This window comes from Sycon ciliatum, chromosome 1 (genome assembly GCF_964019385.1).
Source record: "Sycon ciliatum chromosome 1, ocSycCili1.1, whole genome shotgun sequence".
Classification (NCBI taxonomy): Eukaryota; Metazoa; Porifera; class Calcarea; order Leucosolenida; family Sycettidae; genus Sycon; species Sycon ciliatum.
The window spans coordinates 32,282,810-32,308,418 of record NC_088643.1 but is presented as its reverse complement, the minus strand read 5'-3'; the positions used below and the strand labels follow the sequence as shown (position 1 = coordinate 32,308,418).

Here is a 25,609-nt window from a genome sequence, read left to right as displayed (position 1 = left end):
CTTCACAGGACCATGCCACATAATTTCCTGTGTTTCCATGTGGTGATAGGTCCGGTCTCACAACTCGAGGGAGCGCAGCACAAAACGAGCTGTCCACACACTGGCCACGTGTTTGCTGCAAGCTGCACGCAACTCTCGCCTCAATCCAGAAAGTCTGCAGACTTATCTGCAGCAGTTGAAAGTACGCTATATGAAGGAAGTTGAGCTACAGGATGCAGAGGAATAGAAGAATAGCTCTCAGTGAGTTATGGCTTGCAGGCAGAGCTGCATTTGTTGTCAATAACATTTACAAATTATAGGTACAAATTTGTTCTTTTCTAGTATCTATGATGGGTGATATGCATATTATTATTCAATACACATACATACCTGCACATTTGATTCATACTATGGCATTTCAAAAACAGCTGTTAAAGTAACATAGATACACAGTACATCTTTAGGTAGGTAGGAAAGTAGCTTAGTTCTCAATACTCATTTCCATTTAGCACACACTATTGTAAGACTGCAAGGGTCATCTTGTGTGGTATGGCACTGCAGCTTCCAGCATTTAGTGGCTGTCCGCTCACACTGGCTGTCCGCTTGTGCGACGAGAACGATCCTCTGTACTTGCTGCTGCTGCTGCCTTCTTATCTCTTCTCTTCACACGAAATTGTGGTGCAGTCTTGCTGACACCAAGTAGTTTTGCAAGAGTTTGACAAGCATTCAGACTCTGAAAAGGCAAGAACAGCAAATTTGTTTTTAGAGAAATTCTTGGACTTCGCGAATTTTCCGGCTATCAGAGTTCAGCCAGCGTTGTTGTTTCTGCACGTGGAAGGAGTTCAGCCATCAGCAAGGCTAGAAGAATGTTCTGGTTTGTTTCTTCTTACTGATGGCTGAATTCCTTCCGCATGAAGAAACAACAAACAATACGTGCTGAACTCTCTCTGATTGGCTGAGGGGCGGTTCACCGATCATTTCAGGTGTGAATGAATCACAGCCAGGATAGACTACAAAAGTAATCATTCCAGGATGATGGTCGGGGTTTGGGATGGCTAGAATTTTCCTGCTTGTACTTCCATCATTATCCAGGTCAAAAGAGTCAGTCTAAAAACAGAAGTTTTAGAACATTACGAAAATTCACTCCACTCATTGTGGTGAGTGTATTCTCAATTGACGTTTCGGGCCAGTCACCCAATATCAGAAGCGAGACGGACGATGGCTGGCTTCTCTCCCGATATGACGACTGGTATCTCCGCCAGCCCCTGAATCAAGCTAAGTGATCTCTGTTCAAATCCATGTGACGCCGCATTACCTGAAATTATCCCCACACCAAAATGAATTTACGTCCCACCAATGTGTATTGAAGACTGTATACCTCCCACCAATGTGTATTGAAGACTGTATACCTCCCACCAATGTGTATTGAAGACTGTATACCTCCCACCAATGTGTATTGAAGACTGTATACCTCCCACCAATGTGTATTGAAGACTGTATACCTCCCACCAATGTGTATTGAAGACTGTATACCTCCCACCAATGTGTATTGAAGACTGTATACCTCCCACCAATGTGTATTGAAGACTGTATACCTCCCACCAATGTGTATTGAAGACTGTATACCTCCCACCAATGTGTATTGAAGACTGTATACCTCCCGCCAATGTGTATTGAAGACTGTATACCTCCCACCAATGTGTATTGAAGACTGTATACCTCCCACCAATGTGTATTGAAGACTGTATACCTCCCACCAATGTGTATTGAAGACTGTATACCTCCCACCAATGTGTATTGAAGACTGTATACCTCCCACCAATGTGTATTGAAGACTGTATACCTCCCACCAATGTGTATTGAAGACTGTATACCTCCCACCAATGTGTATTGAAGACTGTATACCTCCCACCAATGTGTATTGAAGACTGTATACCTCCCACCAATGTGTATTGAAGACTGTATACTTCCCAAACATGTTGTTTAAAGTAGTATGCTAAAGAACTATGGCATCCAAAGACAATGGAATGCCGACAGAAATTCACAAAATTTTCAACTGTCGTGTCTCCTTACCGATTCTGTCAGCATGCACCTTTGCTGACCAAGCTTCTCGCAACACTCGTAGAAAGAGTTCAACTGCTTTTCGGAGTCTTCTTTTCTCCTTTGCCGTGCTAGGAAAGTGGCATAGTTCAAGAATGCCAGATAGTTGGTCCTGAAAGGAAGAAGACAGCAAAGTTCAAATAGGGTTTGTTCAACCTGCACCATTGAATATTGGCACACTGAACAACAACAACAACAATACCCTAGCAGTCATACAAATCAACACCCACTGGTGGCGGCGGTCTGTTTTCTCAGGACTGGTACAGGCAAGCACATGTCCTGCAATACTTTTATAAAAGTACTCATTTTCAATGTGTGTCATGCAAACTCCCAATCCATCTGTCCTCATCTCTCTCTAACTCTCCTCCATTCTCACTCTAGTCTTTCGTCAAAACTGCACGGCAATCAGCCTCTACTTTCGCCTCAGCATCATGATCTTGATACTGCTATCTTTGTACTTGTTTGCATACTTGTTTGCACTCATATCTTGGAATAACTCGCAAACTAACAAGTTTCCTGGTTTCCTCCCCTCCGTCCTCTCTTTCCTACCCTTAGAGTTCTTGCTCTCCTGCTCCCCGCCCTTCCACTCCCCATTTCGTTTCCTTTGGTGCACATGTGCAGCTGATATGCCGAGACCCTTGGTCGGCTGAGCTTCACAGGTCCCACCCACTTCATCCTGCTGGATATGTACCATTGTGTCAAGTTCTCCTCCTCATTTTAGTTCATCATGCAGTGAGTGTTCAATAGTAAAAAAATAAAAAATAAAAAATGCAGAGCACAATGAAGAACACACAATCAAACATTCTAAACATCACCGGTGATACATTCAAATGCAACAACTAGTCAATTTGCAGTGCTCAAGGCCGCTCATGATCACCATCCTTTTTTCTACTTTTAATACGTTTTAAATCATTCGCAACTCGAGGAAAAGAGTTTACATTGTGCGCTACGAGCTATAAAAAGCATTGTGCTGGAGAGGTAGGTGATCCTTGACTGAACTACGACCTTGGCTTCAAAAGAGCAGGCGCTCCAGGGTCTTGAAATGTCTCTCACTCTCATGCACTGCATGAAGGTAAACAATACTAAACATCGTTTATGCCAATCAATAGTTTTTGGGGCTGTTTTTCGTTGAAAATCCGATTTTCAAATTATTTTGTGACTCTAGATGAGTCAGAAAGGTGTCCGGTAGTAGACGGACATACCCAGATTAGGGGAGTTTTACTGTATGATCATTCGTGGAGTACAGTACAAACAGTACAAACCGGTGCTGAGTGTTGGTACTTACGATGTTGTGGTGCATTTCTCATAGCATATCTCAGCATTGGAAAACTCATTCAGCCGTACCATGCAAACTAGACACAGGCAACAGTAATAGAAAAAGAAAAAAATACTTCAAGAGCATGGCGTGAAGGAGAGAAAGAAATATTGAAAAACAGGATTACCCCCCCCCCCCCCCCCCCTCTCTCTCTCTCTCTCTCTCGCTCGCTCGCTCGCCCTCTCTCTCTCTCTCTCTCTCTCTCTCTCTCTCTCTCTCTCTTTCAACTCTGTGTTGTATCGCATTGTGTCCAGCTGCGTACGGGGCGCAGCAGCACCAGCAGCAGCAGCAATAGCTAGCTTGTTGCTATGCATAACTACCACGTCTACTTTGTTTACCGATCTGCCACCTGTACGGCGTGACTCAATCAATGTACTTGAAGTACTTACTTGCCAGCAACATGAGTACTTACTTGCCAGCAACATGAGTACTTACTTGCTAGCAACATGAGTGTCTCTGACGAGCTGCTGTTCAGGCGTACGGCTGATTTCAGACAGTGGAATGCAGTGGTGTCACTGATCAAGTAAAGAGTAGCCAAGTTGAGGAAAAATGCAACTCTGCGGGGTATTTGAGGATAGCGATCAACAGGCCCAACAGAATCGATATTTTCATAACGGCTTTATTGTTCATCTACATGACATTATATTGGGAAGAATGTGATGGCGGTGGACAAAAATTAGTTATGAAATGTCGATTCCGTTGGTGCTGTTGATCACTATCTTCAAATTCTGACGCCTTGCCACTTGTTTCAAATCTGCGAGATATGTTATAGTAATTTCAACTTTTCACAGAATTCTAGCAACCATATTTGGGAGGCAGCATGAGCCCTGTACGGGTCAAGTTGAGCTCATTGGCAAGAAGTCTCTAAAGCAACCTATCTATAGTCGCTATGGTTTCTATGGTCAGAACAATCTACCCTGAATCTGTGGTCAGAATTGACTATGGTCACTACCGTACTGGCAATATATGTTGCCGCAGTGAGGCCATGAAGCGTTACATTGGCACATGTTTGCCGCACGCAGGGCGTTACATGCAAAGTCGCACAGGAGCCGTTACACAGGTTTCTATATTGCCGCAGTCCTTTTTTTGCTATTGCCGCATCACTTTTTTGCTATTGCCGCATCACTTTTTTGCTATTGCCGCATCACTTTTTTGCTATTGCCGCATCATTTTTTTGCTTTTGCCGCATCATTTTTTTCTTTTCATCCACATTGAAGGCACAGAAATTCAGTTGCTATCCAACTGTTACAAACCCGACGGCAAAGGGCGACAACGATATCAATAGAAGACTGTATATTTTAACTATCAGAGTGATCTGTTCACAAAAAGATCATCAAAAGGAAAGTGACATAGGGGAAGAGCGCTTCCTCCAAAAAACTACTTTTCACCACGCGGTACACGTGCTTTCACAGTTTTCAGCCTTTTTTTGCAGTGCAAACTGCAATGAAAAGATCGCCGCACCCCACCGGACGCGCGTTACGAACTCAACGAAAATTTGTCGCACTAGCCTGGTCGCGCGTTACGCCGCACCCCCCTGCGTTACGCGTTACGCGGCAACATATATTGCCAGTACGGTATTAGAGTGAGCTAACACACTTCAGGTCAAAGTTACACTTTCCGCCAATGTAATCATTGTTCCAGCACTGATGGTTGGTTTCATCTCACGTCGCACAGGAATGCCCAGGGCATTGCACCGATATTCATATACATATCTACTGCTGTTCAATGCAAGAAGAGTACTGCTGAGGTGCAAGAAGAGTACTGCTGAGGTGCAAGAAGAGTACTGCTGAGGTGCAAGAAGAGTACTGCTGAGGTGCAAGAAGAGTACTGCTGAGGTGCAAGAAGAGTACTGCTGAGGTGCAAGAAGAGTACTGCTGAGGTGCAAGAAGAGTACTGCTGAGGTGCAAGAAGAGTACTGCTGAGGTGCAAGAAGAGTACTGCTGAGGTGCAAGAAGAGTACTGCTGAGGTGCAAGAAGAGTACTGCTGAGGTGCAAGAAGAGTACTGCTGAGGTGCAAGAAGAGTACTGCTGAGGTGCAAGAAGAGTACTGCTGAGGTGCAAGAAGAGTACTGCTGAGGTGCAAGAAGAGTACTGCTGAGGTGCAAGAAGAGTACTGCTGAGGTGCAAGAAGAGTACTGCTGAGGTGCAAGAAGAGTACTGCTGAGGTGCAAGAAGAGTACTGCTGAGGTGCAAGAAGAGTACTGCTGAGGTGCAAGAAGAGTACTGCTGAGGTGCAAGAAGAGTACTGCTGAGGTGCAAGAAGAGTACTGCTGAGGTGCAAGAAGAGTACTGCTGAGGTGCAAGAAGAGTACTGCTGAGGTGCAAGAAGAGTACTGCTGAGGTGCAAGAAGAGTACTGCTGAGGTGCAAGAAGAGTACTGCTGAGGTGCAAGAAGAGTACTGCTGAGGTGCAAGAAGAGTACTGCTGAGGTGCAAGAAGAGTACTGCTGAGGTGCAAGAAGAGTACTGCTGAGGTGCAAGAAGAGTACTGCTGAGGTGCAAGAAGAGTACTGCTGAGGTGCAAGAAGAGTACTGCTGAGGTGCAAGAAGAGTACTGCTGAGGTGCAAGAAGAGTACTGCTGAGGTGCAAGAAGAGTACTGCTGAGGTGCAAGAAGAGTACTGCTGAGGTGCAAGAAGAGTACTGCTGAGGTGCAAGAAGAGTACTGCTGAGGTGCAAGAAGAGTACTGCTGAGGTGCAAGAAGAGTACTGCTGAGGTGCAAGAAGAGTACTGCTGAGGTGCAAGAAGAGTACTGCTGAGGTGCAAGAAGAGTACTGCTGAGGTGCAAGAAGAGTACTGCTGAGGTGCAAGAAGAGTACTGCTGAGGTGCAAGAAGAGTACTGCTGAGGTGCAAGAAGAGTACTGCTGAGGTGCAAGAAGAGTACTGCTGAGGTGCAAGAAGAGTACTGCTGAGGTGCAAGAAGAGTACTGCTGAGGTGCAAGAAGAGTACTGCTGAGGTGCAAGAAGAGTACTGCTGAGGTGCAAGAAGAGTACTGCTGAGGTGCAAGAAGAGTACTGCAGAGGTGCAAGAAGAGTACTGCAGAGGTGCAAGAAGAGTACTGCTGAGGTGCAAGAAGAGTACTGCTGAGGTGCAAGAAGAGTACTGCTGAGGTGCAAGAAGAGTACTGCTGAGGTGCAAGAAGAGTACTGCTGAGGTGCAAGAAGAGTACTGCTGAGGTGCAAGAAGAGTACTGCTGAGGTGCAAGAAGAGTACTGCTGAGGTGCAAGAAGAGTACTGCTGAGGTGCAAGAAGAGTACTGCTGAGGTGCAAGAAGAGTACTGCTGAGGTGCAAGAAGAGTACTGCTGAGGTGCAAGAAGAGTACTGCTGAGGTGCAAGAAGAGTACTGCTGAGGTGCAAGAAGAGTACTGCTGAGGTGCAAGAAGAGTACTGCTGAGGTGCAAGAAGAGTACTGCTGAGGTGCAAGAAGAGTACTGCTGAGGTGCAAGAAGAGTACTGCTGAGGTGCAAGAAGAGTACTGCTGAGGTGCAAGAAGAGTACTGCTGAGGTGCAAGAAGAGTACTGCTGAGGTGCAAGAAGAGTACTGCTGAGGTGCAAGAAGAGTACTGCTGAGGTGCAAGAAGAGTACTGCTGAGGTGCAAGAAGAGTACTGCTGAGGTGCAAGAAGAGTACTGCTGAGGTGCAAGAAGAGTACTGCTGAGGTGCAAGAAGAGTACTGCTGAGGTGCAAGAAGAGTACTGCTGAGGTGCAAGAAGAGTACTGCTGAGTACTGCTGAGGTGCAAGGCATGACATTGCAAGGCTCTATCACTGTGTACACAGTAGTGAAGAAGTGAGGTACCGGCAATCTGAAAGGTAGCTACCGGTAATGACTGGCAGTGATCATGTGCTGTTGCCATGTGCTGTTGCCATGTGCTGTTGCCATGTGCTGTTGCCATGTGTCAGTTTGAAAGACTGAATGAGGATACTGCTGCATAGTCAGATGTACAAGTCCTAGGTTGTAGGCAATCTTCCAGTCCATCGGTGCCAGGTAGTTTGCTCGTGTTAGACAACCTATTGACTGCATGGGCACACAAATAAACAAACACACACACACACACACACACACACACACCATATACAATGTATACGCTCGTCGCAAGAGAAGTACAATAATCTTCAAATGCACTGGATGTGCAACCACAGATGTTCTCTTACAGTAACGATAGCGGATCTGAATCTGAATGAAACAGATCAAGACTAGCGCCAGATAACTGTCTAATTCAAACAACTGGCGAAGCCATGTGAATTGATCCCCCAATTCACACCTGGTCTACACCACAAGGAGCACATCGGAATAGGACAGCCAAGACAGTTACCTATGCACAGCCTACACAACATACATGCACTGGTACTTTGGAGTGAAATTGGAGTTACTTTTCCAACAAGCCTCGGCAACTGAGTACTGGGAACCCAGGGCCAACAGACATACCAGCAACCTCAGCCATGAAAGCTATAAAGCACAACACACTGGACTGTGGAGCCGAAACTAGTACAACTTTCTAATGCTTTGGCAAGAAGGTAGCCTTCCGACAGGTTGGTACGCATAGACGCATCCGCATGTGCACGCACACACACACGGACACACGCACGCACACGCACACACACACACACACACACACACACACACACACACACACACACACACACATACACACACACGCACACACACACACACACACACACACACACATACACACACACGCACACACACACACACACACACATGGCATGATGCATACACAGACAAACATGGTGCTATAAGCCTTATGCACGTTGTACAGATGCACAAAATCCCGTAGAATCTCGTAGAATCCCGTAGACCCGGTTGTGTGTTGAATGTGCAGGACCCTATTGTGTTTACTGCTATTTCTACTGCGAAATGGACCCTGAAGGCATTTCATATGAAACCTTTTTTCCGGCAGAGATCTAGCTTGTCGTTAGTTCGATCCCAAAGTGAAGAAGCTGGAAAAGCAATCGGTTGCCTTTAATTTAATATGAGGCTAAATTGGTCAAATGCACATGTATAGCACACAATGAACACCCAGCCATGTATAGCACACCTACGGCCCTAGTACAGAATTTCGTACATCTGTACAACGTGCATAAGGACCATTGACGTCCCTGATTTAGTACTGTAGAAGTTGTGAAGTGCAAGTCACTTACCAACGGCCACTTTTCTTGATTGAAGAAGCATAATCCCACGTTGTTCCATAGCTGTGGCGACTCAGGCGCAACTTCTCCAATCCGTGAATACTTGTTCATTGCCGGCTCCACATCACCCATTGCATGCATGATGCTGCCGCAAGCCAACATGGCCGACTAGAAAACAGCATGAACAGTACAGTCCGCAGCAGTCAATACAGTATCAATGCAGTATGTATGAACAGTACAGCCCGCAGCAGTTAATAAAGACTACTACGCTGTCAGTGTGGACAGATAGACAAAGCAGAGAACACTGTGTCATGTACTGGTTTGCTGCAAGGTAGATTCTGATGTGCATGGAGTCACAGTGTACGGGGCAGGTAGACAACTTAGCAGTTGAGCATATTACATAGTCCGTAGACCGGTAAGGAGCAGCTTTCGGCTCGCTCATTATTTTAGTGCTAACTTCTCACCATATTATCTGTATGATGGAAACAGTTGTATGGAGGAAGTTACGCCAGTATCTACTGCAACTTGGAGTCAGGTTGGGTCACCATGCCTTTGTGGTGAACGAGGTTGGCCAGAGAATGCATGTGATGGGGAGTTGGTACTGAGAATGCATGTGATGGGGAGTTGGTACTGAGAATGCATGTGATGGGGAGTTGTGATGGGGAGTTGGTACTGAAGTAACGGCTTACAGTAATACGTGATGGGACACTGCAAGAGCAATGATGTACACAGAGATACAGAGCAATGATGTACACAGAGATACAGAGCAATGATGTACACAGAGATACAGGGCCGCATGCTCATTGCCGCTGTTTCTTTGTATGAGTTGCTTGAAGCTGCAATTATAACCTTGTGTGGCTGATGGTATGGTTAGAGACTTGGAGGTAAGGTAACCGTTGAACTCATCTCCTACTTGTACTGCACGATCTTACCGTTGCTCCTTTGCCACCAAACATCACCGCTGTACCAAGCATGTCAAACGCTAAGGTATGCTGTCCTTCCTGCATCAAGCACAGCACACACACAGCACACCATGACCACAGCAAACCCGCCTGTGACTTCCGCCAGATTACATGTACAAAAAAATAACCACCGGGGCATGGATGACTGGCGATTCGCATGCATGGCAATTTGCATGCATGGGTGACTTCATGGCTGTGTGCATGGCATCAGCATGGCTACTGCAACTCTCACAAGAAAACCGTGAATGCAAAGTATGCATACATAATTACTGTGGTTGCAACTGCACATTAACCCGACTGCTGCATGGACGATAAGTGCTGCGAATAGTGATCATGCACCCTGGCCTGAGTAGCTCGCTTGGCTAATTGAAAGTCTGCCGACCTGGGCCACATTATGTTGCTAATACATGCACAACCCCAGTCACAGCGCACAAGTTGGTTGAGTTTGGCCGTCAGGAGGCCAGCGCAAGGTATCCGGGGCGCGGGTCTGATTCCAGCGAGGGGCAATGTGGTACCCCGCAGCGCAAGGGTAGCGTGATACCCTAAGCCAACGTGCGCGCTGCATGAGTAGCATGATACTCGCCGAGCGCTTTTGCTGTTGCCTAGCAACGCGTTTCTGTCTTTCCTGGGCCCCCAAATGCATGTTGGGTGGCCCTGCGCATGACTGCACGTTGTCATAGCAACCTTTGAAATCTCAAGCCGGTTACCAACAAGCTAGGAATCAGACCAAGCCGCCGAATGCCCCCGCTGGCCCCCGGCGCTTCATTGCAATTGAATTAATATTTTGTCCAGAATAGTGAGCTAGGACAGATCAAAATACAATGTAGCTTGGAGTACCATCATGCTGAGTGGTACTCATTGTGAGACGTAGGATAGTGTAGAGCGATAATAAATACCAGGAGGCGTGGGTGGGAGGGAGAAATTGCAAAACAGTTGGATGCACGCAGCAGTACAGCTAGCAAGAGAAAGAGCCGTGGATGGGTTTGTTCCTGTTTTTGATGGCTGTGGCCATCCGTTGGCCCAACGGTCTCGTGTGAGTACGGCGTTTGTTTGTGCTACCAGCTCGCGCCCGGCGTTTGTTTGTGCTGCCAGCTCGCGCCCGGCGTTTGTTTGTGCTGCCAGCTCGCGCCCGGCGTTTGTTTGTGCTGCCAGCTCGGGCCCGGTGCGCGAGTGAAACCGAACCGTGACGAAGGCTTTCGCTCTTTAGTGCTATTGACTGGCTTTCATACGATGCCTATTGATGTCTAGAGACATGCTGTCTAGCCTTCCCCTGGTACGCATTCACGGGGCTCTGTTGAAGTTTGTGCCGTGAACTGCCAAAGGGAATTGTTTGAATGGTGCTGGGGCGAGTGCGACATTACGGCGTCCCTGCAGCCGGCCTAATCGCGTTTGTCGCCACAACCGATTTTACAGGGGCCTTCCGGCATTATTGATAATTTTCATGGAACGAAAAGGTTAGTTATGACCCTTTTAGCCCCCCCCCCCCCCCCACCTTCGGAGCATAGAATAGATTGACTTGACAGCTAGAATGGATCGATGCTTCAGTTCTTAATATTTTCAAAACCAAACTCTCCTCAACCGACCCACCTATGACGGAAACTTTCGTTTTTCGTTTCCGGTGTGAAAGATCGATACTAGTAATTACACTTCGACCCCTTTTAAAAGCTGTGATGTAGTATTTCAAGTAGACACTCCTAATGCTTACCTCTAGATAGATCATACCAAGTCTTGTCAGTATCTCTGGGTTGTTTGGATATAGCCTAACATTCAGCAACAGAAAACAAACATGAACTTCATGAACCATTGCACACCAGTGTGGCACTCTAAGTGTCAGAGTGGATAAACTATACACTCACGCAGCAGTCTGTGCGCTAATGACTATACACTCACGCAGCAGTCTGTGCGCTATTAACTATACACTCACGCAGTCTGTGCGCTAATAACTATACACTCACGCAGTCTGTGCAATGGCGTAATGGCTGCTCAACTATTACTTTAAAAAAGGTCGGGCAAAACCGGTTCGGTTGGTCAGAGCATTTCCTATTCCCGGCTGTCCTTTGACTTTTCTGGCCTGAAATTTGGCACTTGAAGGAATAATTACATGGGGTCACACAATGCACAATGCACGATGTGCTGTGTCTTCACCATATCTACAACAACTAGTGGGAGACACCAGAAAGAAAGGATGCCAGTTCCAATGAATGTACTCCAGTATTTTTTCTAATGACTGTGATAACAGTTGATGACATCATGACATATGTTATTATCATGTGTGTGTGGACGTGTGTGTGTGTGTGTGTGTTGTATAAGTTTCTTTCGGACCAGCACACAACCTCATTAATATCAAGAAAGGAATTATTTCGTCAAGGCAAACCTTAACTGACTAGCATTTTTATTTCATCTTGTTTTAAAAATAGCAGTTCCAGCTACAAGCTTTTGTCGCTCCTAGTCAGCCCTGCAGGGCTCACAACACTTCTCAGCCTCTGGCTCACCAAACTTACTGAAGACCACGTTCATAAGTTTCAGTGGCCTTTGCTGTATCTTTCTGATCCTCGTAAAGTCGTCCAAGCTGCTTGAAAGTCACCAGAGCCTGATTATACTGTATAGCCTTCAGGAACAACTCCCTTGCCTACACAACACACAACACAACAGAAAAAATACAAACCCCTATCAATTGCAATTCACTACACTGTGACTGAACCTGACAAGCAGAACTGGAAAGACTTATCCAAAAACACCCATGACCTGACACAGTCTGGAAGCCATGATCCAGGGTGGGAATGATCCAGGGTGGGAATGATCCAGGGTGGGAATGATCCAGGGTGGGAATGATCCAGGGTGGGAATGATCCAGGGTGGGAATGATCCAGGGTGGGAATGATCCAGGGTGGGAATGATCCAGGGTGGGAATGATCCAGGGTATGATCCAGGGTATGATCCAGGGTGGGAATGATCCAGGGTGGGAATGGAGTTAAAAAAAAAACATGTTACAGGTTTTCTTTGGTGGTCATAGAAATGGGAAAATTAAAATCTTCAACTTCAGCCCTCACCAACGCTGTACAAAGCGTCACTGGCCCTTTTGTCAACGGTCGCGCTACTCGACCAATCAGCGTACAGCTAATGTACCAAAATTCTCAAACTTACCGTAATTCCTTGGTTCATACGGTGTAGTTTCCAAAGATTTTTTATGGACCAACGTCTTCTTTCGATAGATACCAACAGATCGTCCGCTTCGAATTTTTCGATTTGATTGCCGTTTGGCCGAAAATTACCTCCAAAATCGACCTCCACTCGTTTCACTTCAAGGCTTTCCAGGTGGACGGCATCGAAATTCGGAAGCGGAGAAAGGATAGCCAGTGAAAAAAGAAAAACAACGACGTATTGGTTGTCAAAATCGACCAAGAAATGAATTCAATAGACCCGTTTCCGAGCTGCGCCCTCGCGGTCCGCGCGAGTGCGAAAGGGATTCTTTCTCGACAAAACAAACAACAACTACGCGCAGTGCATGCAGTAGCTTTTTGCAGTGCAGTACACTGACACCACTGCACTGGCTGTACATACAGTGTACCTTAGGAATATCCTGTTCCTTTCCAAGGCATGATTGTCGCTAGTGGGAGAACTCAGCCACCTGAAGCTTTCATAAAGGAAGAAGTAGTAGGTGAATGATTTCGCCAGAAAATGGAACGCCAAGAAAATAGATACTGTTGCTTTCGGGCGCTCATGAGACGACGGCAAGATAGGACTGAAACGATCGACACTCTATCTCGACGCAAAAGAAACTCTTCTAGGAGAAGCTCGACGCGCTGTAGAGTTTGCAGTATTCTGCTGGAAGAAGACAAGAGAACTAAACTCAGACTGCAGCGTGGAGCTGAAGCACAAGCGAAGCAAAAGCTGAGCGAGTTCGAAGAAATGGGGAAACACAGGGAAATGAGTGGGCGACATGATCTTTACTACTTTAGCTCGAAGCTCGCGCTAAGACACGCGGGGCGCACGTGCGCCTACGGCAAGCGCGGCCAGCCACCATGTTTTCAAAATGGAGGTCGACGCTTTTGAAATCCGTGTAGACGATGGTGAGGGCTGAACTTGACGAATGGATAGCCCCTCCGTGTCCTACATTGCGGATGCCTAGTTCTTCTCCAAAGTCCATGCGAGGTAAACGTCCTGGGCAGTACTGCGAATGTGCTCTAAAGGCCCGTGAGGCTAATATCCCATGTGCCCGCATGGCAGCGTTGTCATAGACACATGGCAGCGTTGTCATAGACACAGCTGCAAACATTACCTGTACATACAACACTTGAAGCAAGTTGTGGTTACTGGTTACTGGTAGCTTGAACTGAGAGTTACACGCGCTGCCCAAAACAACTCAACGGTCCAGATAAGGTCTGTCATGATCATGATGATAGGTCCAAGGTCTTATCCAGTACACACCGTTACACCTGCTGTACATCATAGCTACAAGCATGTCAGTGATTTATAAACTGGAATGCCCCGCCTGCAGTGCCTATCCTGATCTAGTATAATTATGTTCTGTACAAGCTATTAGTATTAACTGTGCTAGTCCACAGTACGTCCTCTCACCTCATCTGGCTGCTGCAGGTAAAGATGACAGAGAGCTATACAGGGAGAAACGAGATCACAATGACAATGGCAAAGACGATACCGGTTACAGCAACAGCACAAACAAATGGCAATGAAAACAGCAATGTCAGGCCGGGGGGGGGGGGGGGGTAAACATCGTTACACAAGGTCTCTACGATAGCCAGTGAAGCAGTGCGGCACTGCAGCGCCGGCATACATGCCCCGCACTGAGGTAGCGCATTGCTATCACTGAGACAAGAGCATTCACGTCTATTACTTTTAACCCTTTCAGCACGCATCACGTATATGTACGTGATGGTACATGTAACTGGCCCACGGATCACGTATATATACGTGATGCGTACAGTGAAAATGAACGTACTCCCGAGACATCCGTGGTCGACGGATCTTATCCCTACGTGGACCAGTGACGTGCTGGATGAACGTCGACTGTTCTACGATAGTACTGACGGGCGCACGTGTGCCGCTATGCACGCGTACTAGTACATAGATGTCGCTTGTGAACATGCATTCCGCAGAAAAACTTGTGAGTGAATAGGACTACTTTTGGAAAATCACGAAAATCACTGGTTTTGGCTCCGCGGGTCAGTTACACACCCTGGCCGTGCTGAAAGGGTTAAAGCAACTGACAAATCAATACATTAGTCTGTCAAGATGATCTGAACATAAGCAAGTGGAGGGGCGAAGGGGGTGAAGAAGCTACTGCAGTTTACTTAGCGCTGCCTACATACAACACACACACACACCCACACACAGTGGGGCGTGGAAACTGACGTCCAGCAGCCCGCTGGTGCTACAGGGAATGTGCCCCCGGCATTTGATTACACTTTCTGTGGCAGGTGAGGAGAAGGGAGAGTCGAAGGTGTGAGATAGTGTGTGGCAGGTGAGGAGAAGGGAGAGTGGAAGGTGTGAGATAGTGTGTGGCAGGTATGTGAGATACTGTACAACGGCTAATTGTAGCGGGTAAACATGTTAGCGTTTTCTGAATCTGAACCAATTTGCGATGGAATCTTTTAGGGATCCAAGTTTCAGAGTTATCGAAAGATGACTAATACTGTAATGTACATGCAAAAATTGATTGGCGCGGCAAAACCTTAGCGAAAACACTCCTTTCACTAAAATCACCAAAATATCGCCAGCGCTAAAATTGTCGATGACACAGTGTGTGTGTGTGCCAGGGTTGTGAGATAGTGCATAGCACTGAGGGGTGTCGATGACACAGTGTGCGTGTGTGCCAGGGGTATCGAAGACACAGAGGCACAACAATGTACACTCAAGGCTGTGCACTGATCAAGAAAACCTAACGCGTTACTTCGCCTAGCCTGGATACATATATGAGCAGATTGGCACCAGTGTCATGGCAGGAATATGCCGTGTATCACCACCTGTCATGCTAAAGTAAAGTGCAGCTCAATGGAATGTGACAGTTCATGACCATGTTAGCACAGGCTACACCAGTGTGTGGCACAGCCCAGTGTGTGGCACAGCCCAGTGTGTGGCACAGCCCAGTGTGTGACACAGCCCAGTGTGTAGCACAGCCCAGTGTGTAGCACAGCCCAGTGTGTAGCACAGCCCAGTGTGTGGCACAGCCCAGTGTGTGGCACAGCCCAGTGTGTGGCACAGCCCAGTGTGTGGCACAGCCCAGTGTGTAGCACAGCCCAGTGTGTGACACAGCCCAGTGTGTGGCACAGCCCAGTGTGTAGCACAGCCCAGTGTGTGGCACAGCCCAGTGTGGCTAAGCCCGGTTTTCCAAGGTCTGGGGCCACATCGGTGGATTCCATTGAGCCGCGTGAGCACCTTGGAAGTAGCCCAAATTGTCAAAGTGGCGGAAAAACCCGACCCGGGCCTCGATCGTGAATGAGAAATGTGTGGCGGGCTATTTGCGAGTGGGTGTCTTTTTTCATGAGGTTGAATGTATACAGTCAAATGGTCACTAGGTCTGAAGATGGTGTCGTTAATTGCGAGTCAGTTTGGAACCAGAGCTGCAGAGGGCGTTACTCATGAGGTTGAGTGCACATTCATCAGTTGTGTGGATTTCAACTCCATTCTGTGAGCACAAGCATGCCAGAGATAGTGCATGACACAGCAAGTCTCACCTCTGTTGTGATAGATTTCCTACATGGGAGGAATACAAAATTGGCACCAGTGACACAAAAAAAAACAAAGAAAACAGACAGAGAAGAACGTTAGCACCGCCATTACATGATAGCTATAAATACACACGGCACAGATATACATACACACGACACAGAGCACCACGCATTGTTCCTTGTAACTAATAGTTTCATGCCCATAGGCAATCATCAGACAACTTAGTTGCATGTCTGGTGGGTATGAAACTATTAGTTAAAACGAACGATGCGTTGTGCTCTGTGCCGTGTGTAAGATAGCTCTTTTCGAACAGTTCGGAACGAATATCGAGCACTTTACCGAGCCGGAGGACTCTTCATTTGTTGATAGCTATAAATAAAATGATAGCGGGCCGCTCCGTGTCACAAAACAAAGTATCAGTAGTATAGTTGCAGAACGTTTTCTTGTCACGTTCATCAGTGGAAACTCATGACTGACAGAAAATAGACAGCCAGCAGTGGGATATGATTATACACTCACTTGAGTTACACTATTACATGCACCGAGCATTCGCGTAATGGTCACACGTTTCTTGAGTGAAGGGGGTTTAAGGGGGTTTAAAAGGGGGTTCCGTCCCAGTGTATTATCTGATGCCTAAGAATGTTCAGAGTTGTGGCCGGTGCCATTCTTAACCGTATGATTTTCCTGTAGAACTGTCTATAGAGTTAAGCCAGCGTGTACATACGGCTATCCTGTACCTGTACCTGGTGCAATGCTATCCTGTACCTGGTGCAATGCTATCCTGTACCTGTACCTGTACCTGGTGCAATGCTATCCTGTACCTGGTGCAATGCTATCCTGTACCTGGTGCAATGCTAGATTGTTCATTCTTCAGCGACTGACAGTAGTGTATGGGGGAAGATTGACACGCGTACTTGGAAACACCAAAATGTGACAAACCTGAAGGCCGTATGACTTCAATATGCAATTGGCCTATACTATAGGTAATGATCCATACATTTATATACTTGAAGTACCCAATGCTTGAAGTACCCAATACTTGAAGTACCCAATGCTTGAAGTACCCAATGCTTGAAGTACCCAATGCTTGAAGTACCCAATGCTTGAAGTACCCAATGCTTGAAGTACCCAATGCTTGAAGTACCCAATGCTTGAAGTACCCAATGCTTGAAGTACCCAATGCTTGAAGTACGCCAGTAACTACTAAGTGTGGAGAAAAGAAAAGGAAATACATCTTCTGGCAGCAAATAGAGACACATCCTCTCACAGTGGGTCACAGTGGACATGGCTTACCCAGTCTCTACTGACGAGAGATTCCGCCGCGGCATACGCATCTAAAGCCAGTTGGTGTCTGCCAAGCAAGAACCTAGGACAATGCAAAGCAAATTGCAATGGTCACTGTTATCAAGAGTAACCCCCCAGAGTGTGCAACTCCACTATGGGTGCTGTCCCGACAGAATTTCAAGTTGACGTCATTTTGATGATGCAATGCGCACTGTACACGGATTATCAGACGAATCCGGAACCTGTGGTTGACCGAAGCCGATCGATCCTGTACAAATTATTGCAAAGAAAAACGTGTGATGCGTTGACACCCGTACACATGTTGTAAATCACTGGTGCAAGGAGCATTGCGTCATAAATAATGACGTCAACTTGAAATTCTGTCGGGACAACAGGGTATGTGGGAGTTGCACACTCTGGGGGGTTATGTACTCTTGCTGTTATGTTATGGCGTAATGTCGTACAACTTTGTATCTTTTTGAGAGTCTTCTCTGTTGTTTACCGATTGAATCTTCTCAGTTTGTTCTACTTGGCGTATTCTAACCAATAAACTACTTGTCTCTTGTCTACCGAACCTAACAGTCACTAATCACACGCAAGCCAGTCATAACTCACTCGGCTTCTTAATTATCCCATGGTATACTCATGTGGCGGACTAGGTCTGCCGGCCCAACCTCTCAATTGTCATTGCCGGGTCTTCACGGGGACTGTAATGTCATTGTTGTGACATACTCACAGAAAACAACTTCGCACGTTACAAGTTAGTTGTATATCGCAGAAAGAACACAGAAACATGGAAAGCAATGAACCCTGAATTTGTACAGTGTGTTGGGAGAGAACAGAAAGGGCGATGATGTCATTGTAGCTCCCTGCATGTGTGCAGGGTTCATTCACAGTCTATGTACCATGGTGTGAGATCATGGTGTGAGATCATCGGCCAAACACAGTACCTACCTCCTAGATCCAGACACAGTAGCTACCTCCTAGATCCTACTGCTGGACTGTACAGTGGAGATGTCAGCTTACCAAAAGTGTCCCCTCCCCCAAACCCCATTCCAACACGCGGTTCGTATGAATGCACATAAACGGAAACTCACAGTGAAACGCCAATCTGCTTCTTGGTCTCTGCGCTCTTCGGGTCCAGTTGACTTGCTTTGCGGAAAGCCTCAAGAGATTGCTGGACTTTGCCTTCGGATCGGAACAACATAGCTGCAAAAGGAACAGCGCCGCATCAGATATTGAACAAAGAGGGAGAGGGGAAACTTGACTAGGAGAGGATCCATACCTTAGTAGTGCAGTGATCCATCATGCCCAGCATGTACAGAACATTCAATCGCTATGCTGGAATACTGCAATGTTCAATCGCTGTGCTGGAATACTGCAATGTTCAATCGCTGTGCTGGAATACTGCAATGTTCAATCGCTATGCCGGAATACTGCAATGTTCAATCGCTATGCCGGAATACTGCAATGTTCAATCGCTGTGCTGGAATACTGCAATGTTCAATCGCTGTGCTGGAATACTGCAATGTTCAATCGCTATGCCGGAATACTGCAATGTTCAATCGCTATGCCGGAATACTGCAATGTTCAATCGCTGTGCTGGAATACTGCAATGTTCAATCGCTGTGCTGGAATACTGCAATGTTCAATCGCTATGCCGGAATACTGCAATGTTCAATCGCTGTGCTGGAATACTGCAATGTTCAATCGCTGTGCTGGAATACTGCAATGTTCAATCGCTGTGCTGGAATACTGCAATGTTCAATCGCTGTGCTGGAATACTGCAACAAACTGCTACAGTAAAACCTGTCAAGGCGACCACTCTGATAAGGCGACCACTCTGATAAGGCGACCACTCTGATAAGGCGACCACTCTGATAAGGCGACCACTCTGATAAGGCGACCACTCTGATAAGGCGACCACTCTGATAAGGCGACCACTCTGATAAGGCGACCACTCTGATAAGGCGACCACTCTGATAAGGCGACCACTCTGATAAGGCGACCACTCTGATAAGGCGACCACTCTGATAAGGCGACCACTCTGATAAGGCGACCACTCTGATAAGGCGACCACTCTGATAAGGCGACCACTCTGATAAGGCGACCACTCTGATAAGGCGACCACTCTGATAAGGCGACCACCTTCCCCAGAAGACCACTTAACTTTAACCGGAACCAAGGGGAGCTATTCGCAGTCAAGCGACCCTGGATAAAGAGACCACCTGGCAACAGAGACCACATGTTGAAGGTCCTTTGAGTGGTCGTCTTAACTCAGACAGGTTTCACAGTAGTTACAGCTCTCACCTTCAACATACTGTGTGTTCTCACCTTCAACATACTGTGTGTTCTCACCTTCAACATACTGTGTGTTCTCACCTTCAACATACTGTGTGTTCTCACCTTCAACATACTGTGTGTTCTCACCTTCAACATACTGTGTGTTCTCACCTTCAACATACTGTGTGTTCTCACCTTCAACATACTGTGTGTTCTCACCTTCAACATACTGTGTGTTCTCACCTTCAACATACTGTGTGTTCTCACCTTCAACATACTGTGCATACCAGGACTGTGCCTTGGTTTCTTCTTTTATAACCTTTATCAGATCCTGTACATGGTGAACAGAAAGAACAAAACTACCGTGAGGTGATAACGCCTGCAGTGTTTGTGTATGCGTGTGTGTGTGCGTGTGTGTGTGTGTATGTGCGTGCGTGTGTGTGTGTGTGTGTATGTGCGTGCGTGTGTGTGTGTGTGTGTGTGGTGGAAGGGAGGGGGGGGGGGGGTGAACTGGATATCTAGCTAATAGGTTATGAATCGCTCAATTCGCTATGATACAGTGTAACAGTGATAGCTACACTCTGAACGTACTGCATGCTGTGTTGCTACTTCAAGTACGTCTATGCATGATTGTTATATGATCGTTTTAAAAGCACACAGAGAGCTGCAAATCTACCTATTGCCATGATCAATTCCCAGGGCCCATGCAGACGCTAGCACACCGTGAGCCGGGATAAACACTACTAAGCACTGACCCAGCATGCCTTGAATTGCTGCCGCACATAGTGCTGGTACAGAAGCCAGTTCCGCTTTTGAAAGATGGGTACCTCCGCCGCTTCTGAAGAGATGCGGAGCATAAGAGAAGACCATGGACTTAATTCAGTGACCTGTACCTTTGCACATCATCAAGAAGACAATACACTATGCTTGCCTTGAGACCATTGGAAATTTGACGAAATTCAAATTTCAGTTGTTTTATTTGCAAATCCAGAAACCATTTTATTTGCTGAATCTGCATCAACTACAGTTTGGATTTGTGATTTGAAAATTGCAGCGATAGTATTGTCATATCGCACAAGCAAAGTTCCACTACTCGACCAGGCTTGGACCAAAATCTGGTGTAGAAATGTACTGAGAAAAGTCACGGTATCTTATATCAGGCTCCCAATGACAGTATTGTCTTTTTTTTAAGTGTCGCCACATCGTCTTGCCTATTGACATTGGGTGATCGGAGCTGCCAACCAACAAGGTCTATTTTGGGTACTGCGACTTCTGTTCTTCCGTATTTTGTAGTGTCTTTGCGTACGGCCATGCAAATGTACTGTCGTGTTCATTTCTTGTGGTGTTTACAGTTTTACACTCACAAGCACATTGGCTGCTGGATTTGCTAGTGCATCACTTGTACCACACTGTGTGATTTTTCGTGCTTCATATACTCATATACTCGCAGTTTCGGCGCACAGGGATATTCATCACAGGGATATTCATCATAGCCCGGCTTGCACTTGCCATGCTTCTACACAGCTGATCAATCCTCTTTGATTTCCCATATCATTTTTGCTCAAATTCCGTAGTGCGGACTAAGGACTGATTTGTCTGTACATATATGGAAAAATACGAAAGGTTGGCAGCACTGTTTGATGCTTGCCCTTGAAACAACGGCAAGGGGGATTTTGCCCGATCATTTTGGTACCGTGTTTTTGGTACTCTCTACCCCCATACACACAAACATGTACAAAATTAAAACCATGTCACCAAGTTTCGGACTTCATATCAAACTGGCAAGTAAGCAAACCTAAATTTCATGTCAAAACTGTGAATAATGAACGTACCGTTGAAATAATCTACATTGTACATGGAAAAACTATGCAGAGTATGTACCCCGCAACGCGAGAGCTTGCTTGTAGTTCAGGTATATTGTTTGCTTCCAAAGTTCCAATCCATATCGTCTTTAAAACTCTTTTATAGCTTTAATCCATGCAGGTACATTTTGCATTTCGCAGTACACAGATTTATTAGGTACACCTCGACCACCTGTAGCACTTTTAAAAACTGTTGTGATGTCATTGCAGCTCATTTGTACTATTTTATCCTTGATTGCTGGACACTGAGGATGATGGACCACGCCCAACATTTTGGCGAACCTTTTTAAACTTTCAAGTGACATATGCAGCAAAGAGACCGTGTTTGAGTGTTTTGCATGAGGAAATCCAGGGCCAGTTCTAACCAAAGGGGGTTAGTTAAGGGGTGCAGCCCCCCCCCCCTCTACTCTGTTTGCGCGCCCCCTGTGATAAAGTGCCCTCCCTCCCTGTAGCCGAGACGTTAAAATGTCAAACTGATTCAGATTGGGAGAGCATAATTATGTCGGCTACAAGAACACTGTTATCATACTGTTGACTGTTGTAATTGCTGGTTGCGGACAGACTAAACTACGTGGCGACCACAATGAGGTCTAAAGGAAAGAATGGTGAAAAGTGGCTGTATACCACAGCTAAACCAAAGCGTGCGCGCAGGCAGTAATGTGTATGCGCAGGCGGTAATGTGTATGCGTAGCAATACACCAAATACACAAACGACCAAAGCATGCGCGCGGGCTGAAATGTGTGCGTGCAGCAATACAACAAATAGAATACACCAAAAGGGGGTAAAAGGGGCTACAACTACGTTTCTGTATTCGAAGTGTAGGCGTGACGTGTGCAGAGCAGCGTGCACGGAAGTCAATGCTGAAGGTAACGTAAACTAGCTTCTGGGGCAATGTAACTGTTCTTAGTACAACGACAAGTCTCCGCACAGGTAGTGCGTATGAAGACCACGCATAGAAGAGACACCATAAACAAGTGCACAGCACATACTGAATAGTTACGGAATGCTCGAATGTGGGCTTTATCTATGTTTAGATTTAGAGCACTATAAGTGAGACATGTACGTATGTACAAACATACGTACGAGCATAGGTCCGATTATGGAACCTAGACATAACGGGCACAGATCCATACAGGGCGCAGATTAGGGCTCAAACGGTCACGGTTTTACCCCTGACGGTTAACTGCTAAGCTAACGGTCGGTTAACCGGTTATAACCATAAGCCACGACAATCCTGCGGACTCTTTTTTAACCGTATATTTGACTATACTCATTCAAAAAAATGTACCCTATTCAGTACAACGCACACTTGTACATTCTCTTGCATGCTCATTCATACATACTCTCACACCAAGAGACCAGATATGACCGAGTTGACAGCCCAGAAATTGCGTACGCGTGCGACAGCCCGCAAAAAGTGCACACTTTGCAACGACCTGATACTTGAAAAATTGACTGAAAAGTTACTGCGTAACCGTTATCTTTATCGGTTAACCGTTAATTCTTCGTAACCGGTCTGCAACCGGTTAATCGGACTAACCGAACTGTACAAAGGTGTACAGTTCATACAGATACTGTGTGCATGTGACTGTACGGAAACTGTCTTTCTCAGGACTACTTGAGTCAACTTGAATTCCAGTCATTGGATACACACATTACACATTACACAGTCACTGGCATATTACACGGTCACTGGCATATTACACGGTCACTGGCATATTACACGGTCACTGGCATATTACTATGCACATAACCTAACCATGGTTTGCCGAGTCACGGGATGTTACTTCGTTAAAATAGCTTACTTCTTGCTGTTGTGCCTGCTCTGACAACGCTTGCACCTTCGTTTGTTTGGCTTGCAACCGCTGGAGGCCCAGTGCCCGCCGCTGCCATCGTTTGTCTACCGCCCTGGAATGACTCTAGGCTATGGCCTAGTTCGTGCAGACGTCAGCCTTTTGAGTACGACTGGAGCGCTAGCGCTGAGATTAGGTCATTTAGGGTAAAGCACAGAGTCTTCTACTTGTAAGTAAGTTGTACGTATCAAAATAATAAGTACGGTCTCAGACAAGATGCTTTGAAGTAATTAGTTTGATTGTATGACCAGTTTGACCACAAAATTATTTTATTTTCTGGTGGAAGCTAGCTGTTTGCAGCGTTACATTCATGCAGTGACGTACGTAAGTAAGTGGGGCAAAGTTGTAATAATTATTATAGAATACTTTACAAGTACAAGTAAAAATAAAGTACGTGCGCTAGCCTAGGGCCATAGCTAGCTCACGCAGCTGCTATTGCCGTCGACGTCGTGCTGACTCGATCGACTACAAAAAACACTGCTACACCAAGCACGAGAAGGAGAAGCGGCGCCGCTACGAGCAACGTGTCCGCGACATAGAGCATTCGTCGTTTGTTCCGGCCATATTCTCTACCACTGGTGGTTTGGGCAAACACGCGGAGTCGCTCTACAAGCGGATAGCTTCTCTTCAAGCCGCGAAGACTGGAGAAGCATACAGCTGTGTTATGTCTTGGGTTCGATGCAAATTGAGTTTTGCCCTACTCCGGTCCAGCGTGATCATGGTGATGTGTTTGCGCGGATCCCGGAATCTTCGGCCGGTGCAGTTGGACTCACCTCCAACCTTGGCGGTTGCTGAGGCGGGCATTCGCATTTGATACCATTTGCCTCTGGTTTTGACTGTATTGGCTTCGTCTGTGCTCTTTTCATCCTATTACTAGTAGTAGTAGTTTTCAGTCCGCTATTGGGCGGCTGCACTCCAAAAAAAAAAAAATGAGAGTCTCGTAATATACATGTACTAATAATGATACTTCTGATAAAATTACGGAATGAGTTCCGCCAAGCAACGACTCAGGACTTGTATTTGTTGTATTATGTGTGTTAGTTGTACTTCAACTAACTATTGTTACTTGTACTTGTACTACTACTACTACTACTAGTCGACTGTCGAGTGTTGTTGTTTTATTTTTATTAAAGGGGAAGTATACCCTAAAATCAAATTTTCACCAGTTGTAGTCTTCTGGGTGCTGAGTCGAATGGTCTTGGTCCGAGGAAGCTGCGACGCTCCCTTCCTACTTGAATCCCAATCGAACTCGCGCACTTCCACCGAAACTGGGTGACTGCGCCCTACTAGATGGGGATTTGTATGCAAAATGTCACTAAAAGCGCCATTTCGTTCTTATAAAAGCACGGATGACCGCGATTGGCCCATATGTTGTAGTCTTTTGGACGCTGAGTCGACTGGTTTTGGTCCGAAAAGGCTGCGATGCAGCGTTCCTCCTTTATTCCCAATCGAACATGGTTGAAGAAGCGGTCACGTGCTCCTGCGTACACCAGTCACCTGGTCACCGTGCCTGCAGGGTACAACTTACTAGCCTGTTTGACCTTTTTTGGGTGCAGTCCTGTCACTCGAGTTGAACTCGAGTTGAACCTTGGTGTGAAAGTTGTCGCCTGCTGGCGCGGTGACCAGGTGATTTGGGCACCCAGGAGCACGTGACCACTTGTTCAACTATGTTCGATTGGGAATAAAGGAGGAACGCTGCATCGCAGCCTTTTCGGACCAAAACCAGTCGACTCAGCGTCCAAAAGACTACAACATATGGGCCAATCGCGGTCATCCGTGCTTTTATAAGAACGAAATGGCGCTTTTAGTGACATTTTGCATACAAATCCCCATCTAGTAGGGCGCAGTCACCCAGTTTCGGTGGAAGTGCGCGAGTTCGATTGGGATTCAAGTAGGAAGGGAGCGTCGCAGCTTCCTCGGACCAAGACCATTCGACTCAGCACCCAGAAGACTACAACTGGTGAAAATTTGATTTTAGGGTATACTTCCCCTTTAAACAAACCTACACGAGGCGTAGAGTAGTACAGTGTACTATCCATGGTAACTGACGTACAGGTTCCTGCACGAGTACGAGGGCAGTACCGCGGAATCCAGCCCGCGCCGCGATAGCGGCAAGGGCTGGATGAACAG

The 25,609-nt window shown here is 46.5% G+C and overlaps 2 protein-coding genes across 3 annotated transcripts in view; one reads left to right on the top strand and one right to left on the bottom strand.

Annotated features, from left to right (window-relative positions):
- The window catches only part of LOC135823384 (mutS protein homolog 4-like), an 82,123-nt gene extending 81,373 nt beyond the window's left edge, over positions 1–750 (top strand). For both annotated transcript variants that reach the window (XM_065336239.1, XM_065336243.1), the window contains one exon: positions 50–750. In XM_065336239.1, coding sequence (XP_065192311.1) covers positions 50–226 — 177 coding nt within the window. In that variant the 3' untranslated portion in view covers positions 227–750. The remainder of the gene's footprint in view (positions 1–49) is intronic.
- Positions 145–24,373, bottom strand: LOC135823404 (Bardet-Biedl syndrome 4 protein-like). Its single transcript, XM_065336253.1, has 16 exons — positions 23,432–24,373; positions 20,519–20,601; positions 20,031–20,094; positions 18,578–18,689; positions 17,490–17,562; positions 16,202–16,220; positions 14,085–14,119; positions 12,009–12,136; positions 11,213–11,267; positions 9,478–9,546; positions 8,558–8,713; positions 7,321–7,412; positions 3,830–3,909; positions 3,365–3,431; positions 2,053–2,191; positions 145–712 (listed from the first exon to the last, which is right to left on the bottom strand). Exons 1-16 carry the CDS (start codon positions 23,517–23,519, stop codon positions 566–568), a joined length of 1,407 nt encoding a protein of 468 aa, XP_065192325.1. The 5' UTR covers positions 23,520–24,373; the 3' UTR covers positions 145–565.
- Positions 24,374–25,609: the final 1,236 nt, after the last annotated feature.

Bases quoted from the DNA above. Each gene is read 5' to 3' on its own strand.
- LOC135823404 (XM_065336253.1), bottom strand. From the start codon at position 23,519: ATGGCAGCGGCGGGCACTGGGCCTCCAGCGGTTGCAAGCCAAACAAAC. The intron at 9,547-11,212 runs GTAAGCATTAGG...TGCTTGATGCAG, and splicing joins TTGGTATGATCTATCTAGAG to GAAGGACAGCATACCTTAGC. The intron at 7,413-8,557 runs GTAAGTGACTTG...GTGCCCATGCAG, and splicing joins ATCAAGAAAAGTGGCCGTTG to TCAATAGGTTGTCTAACACG.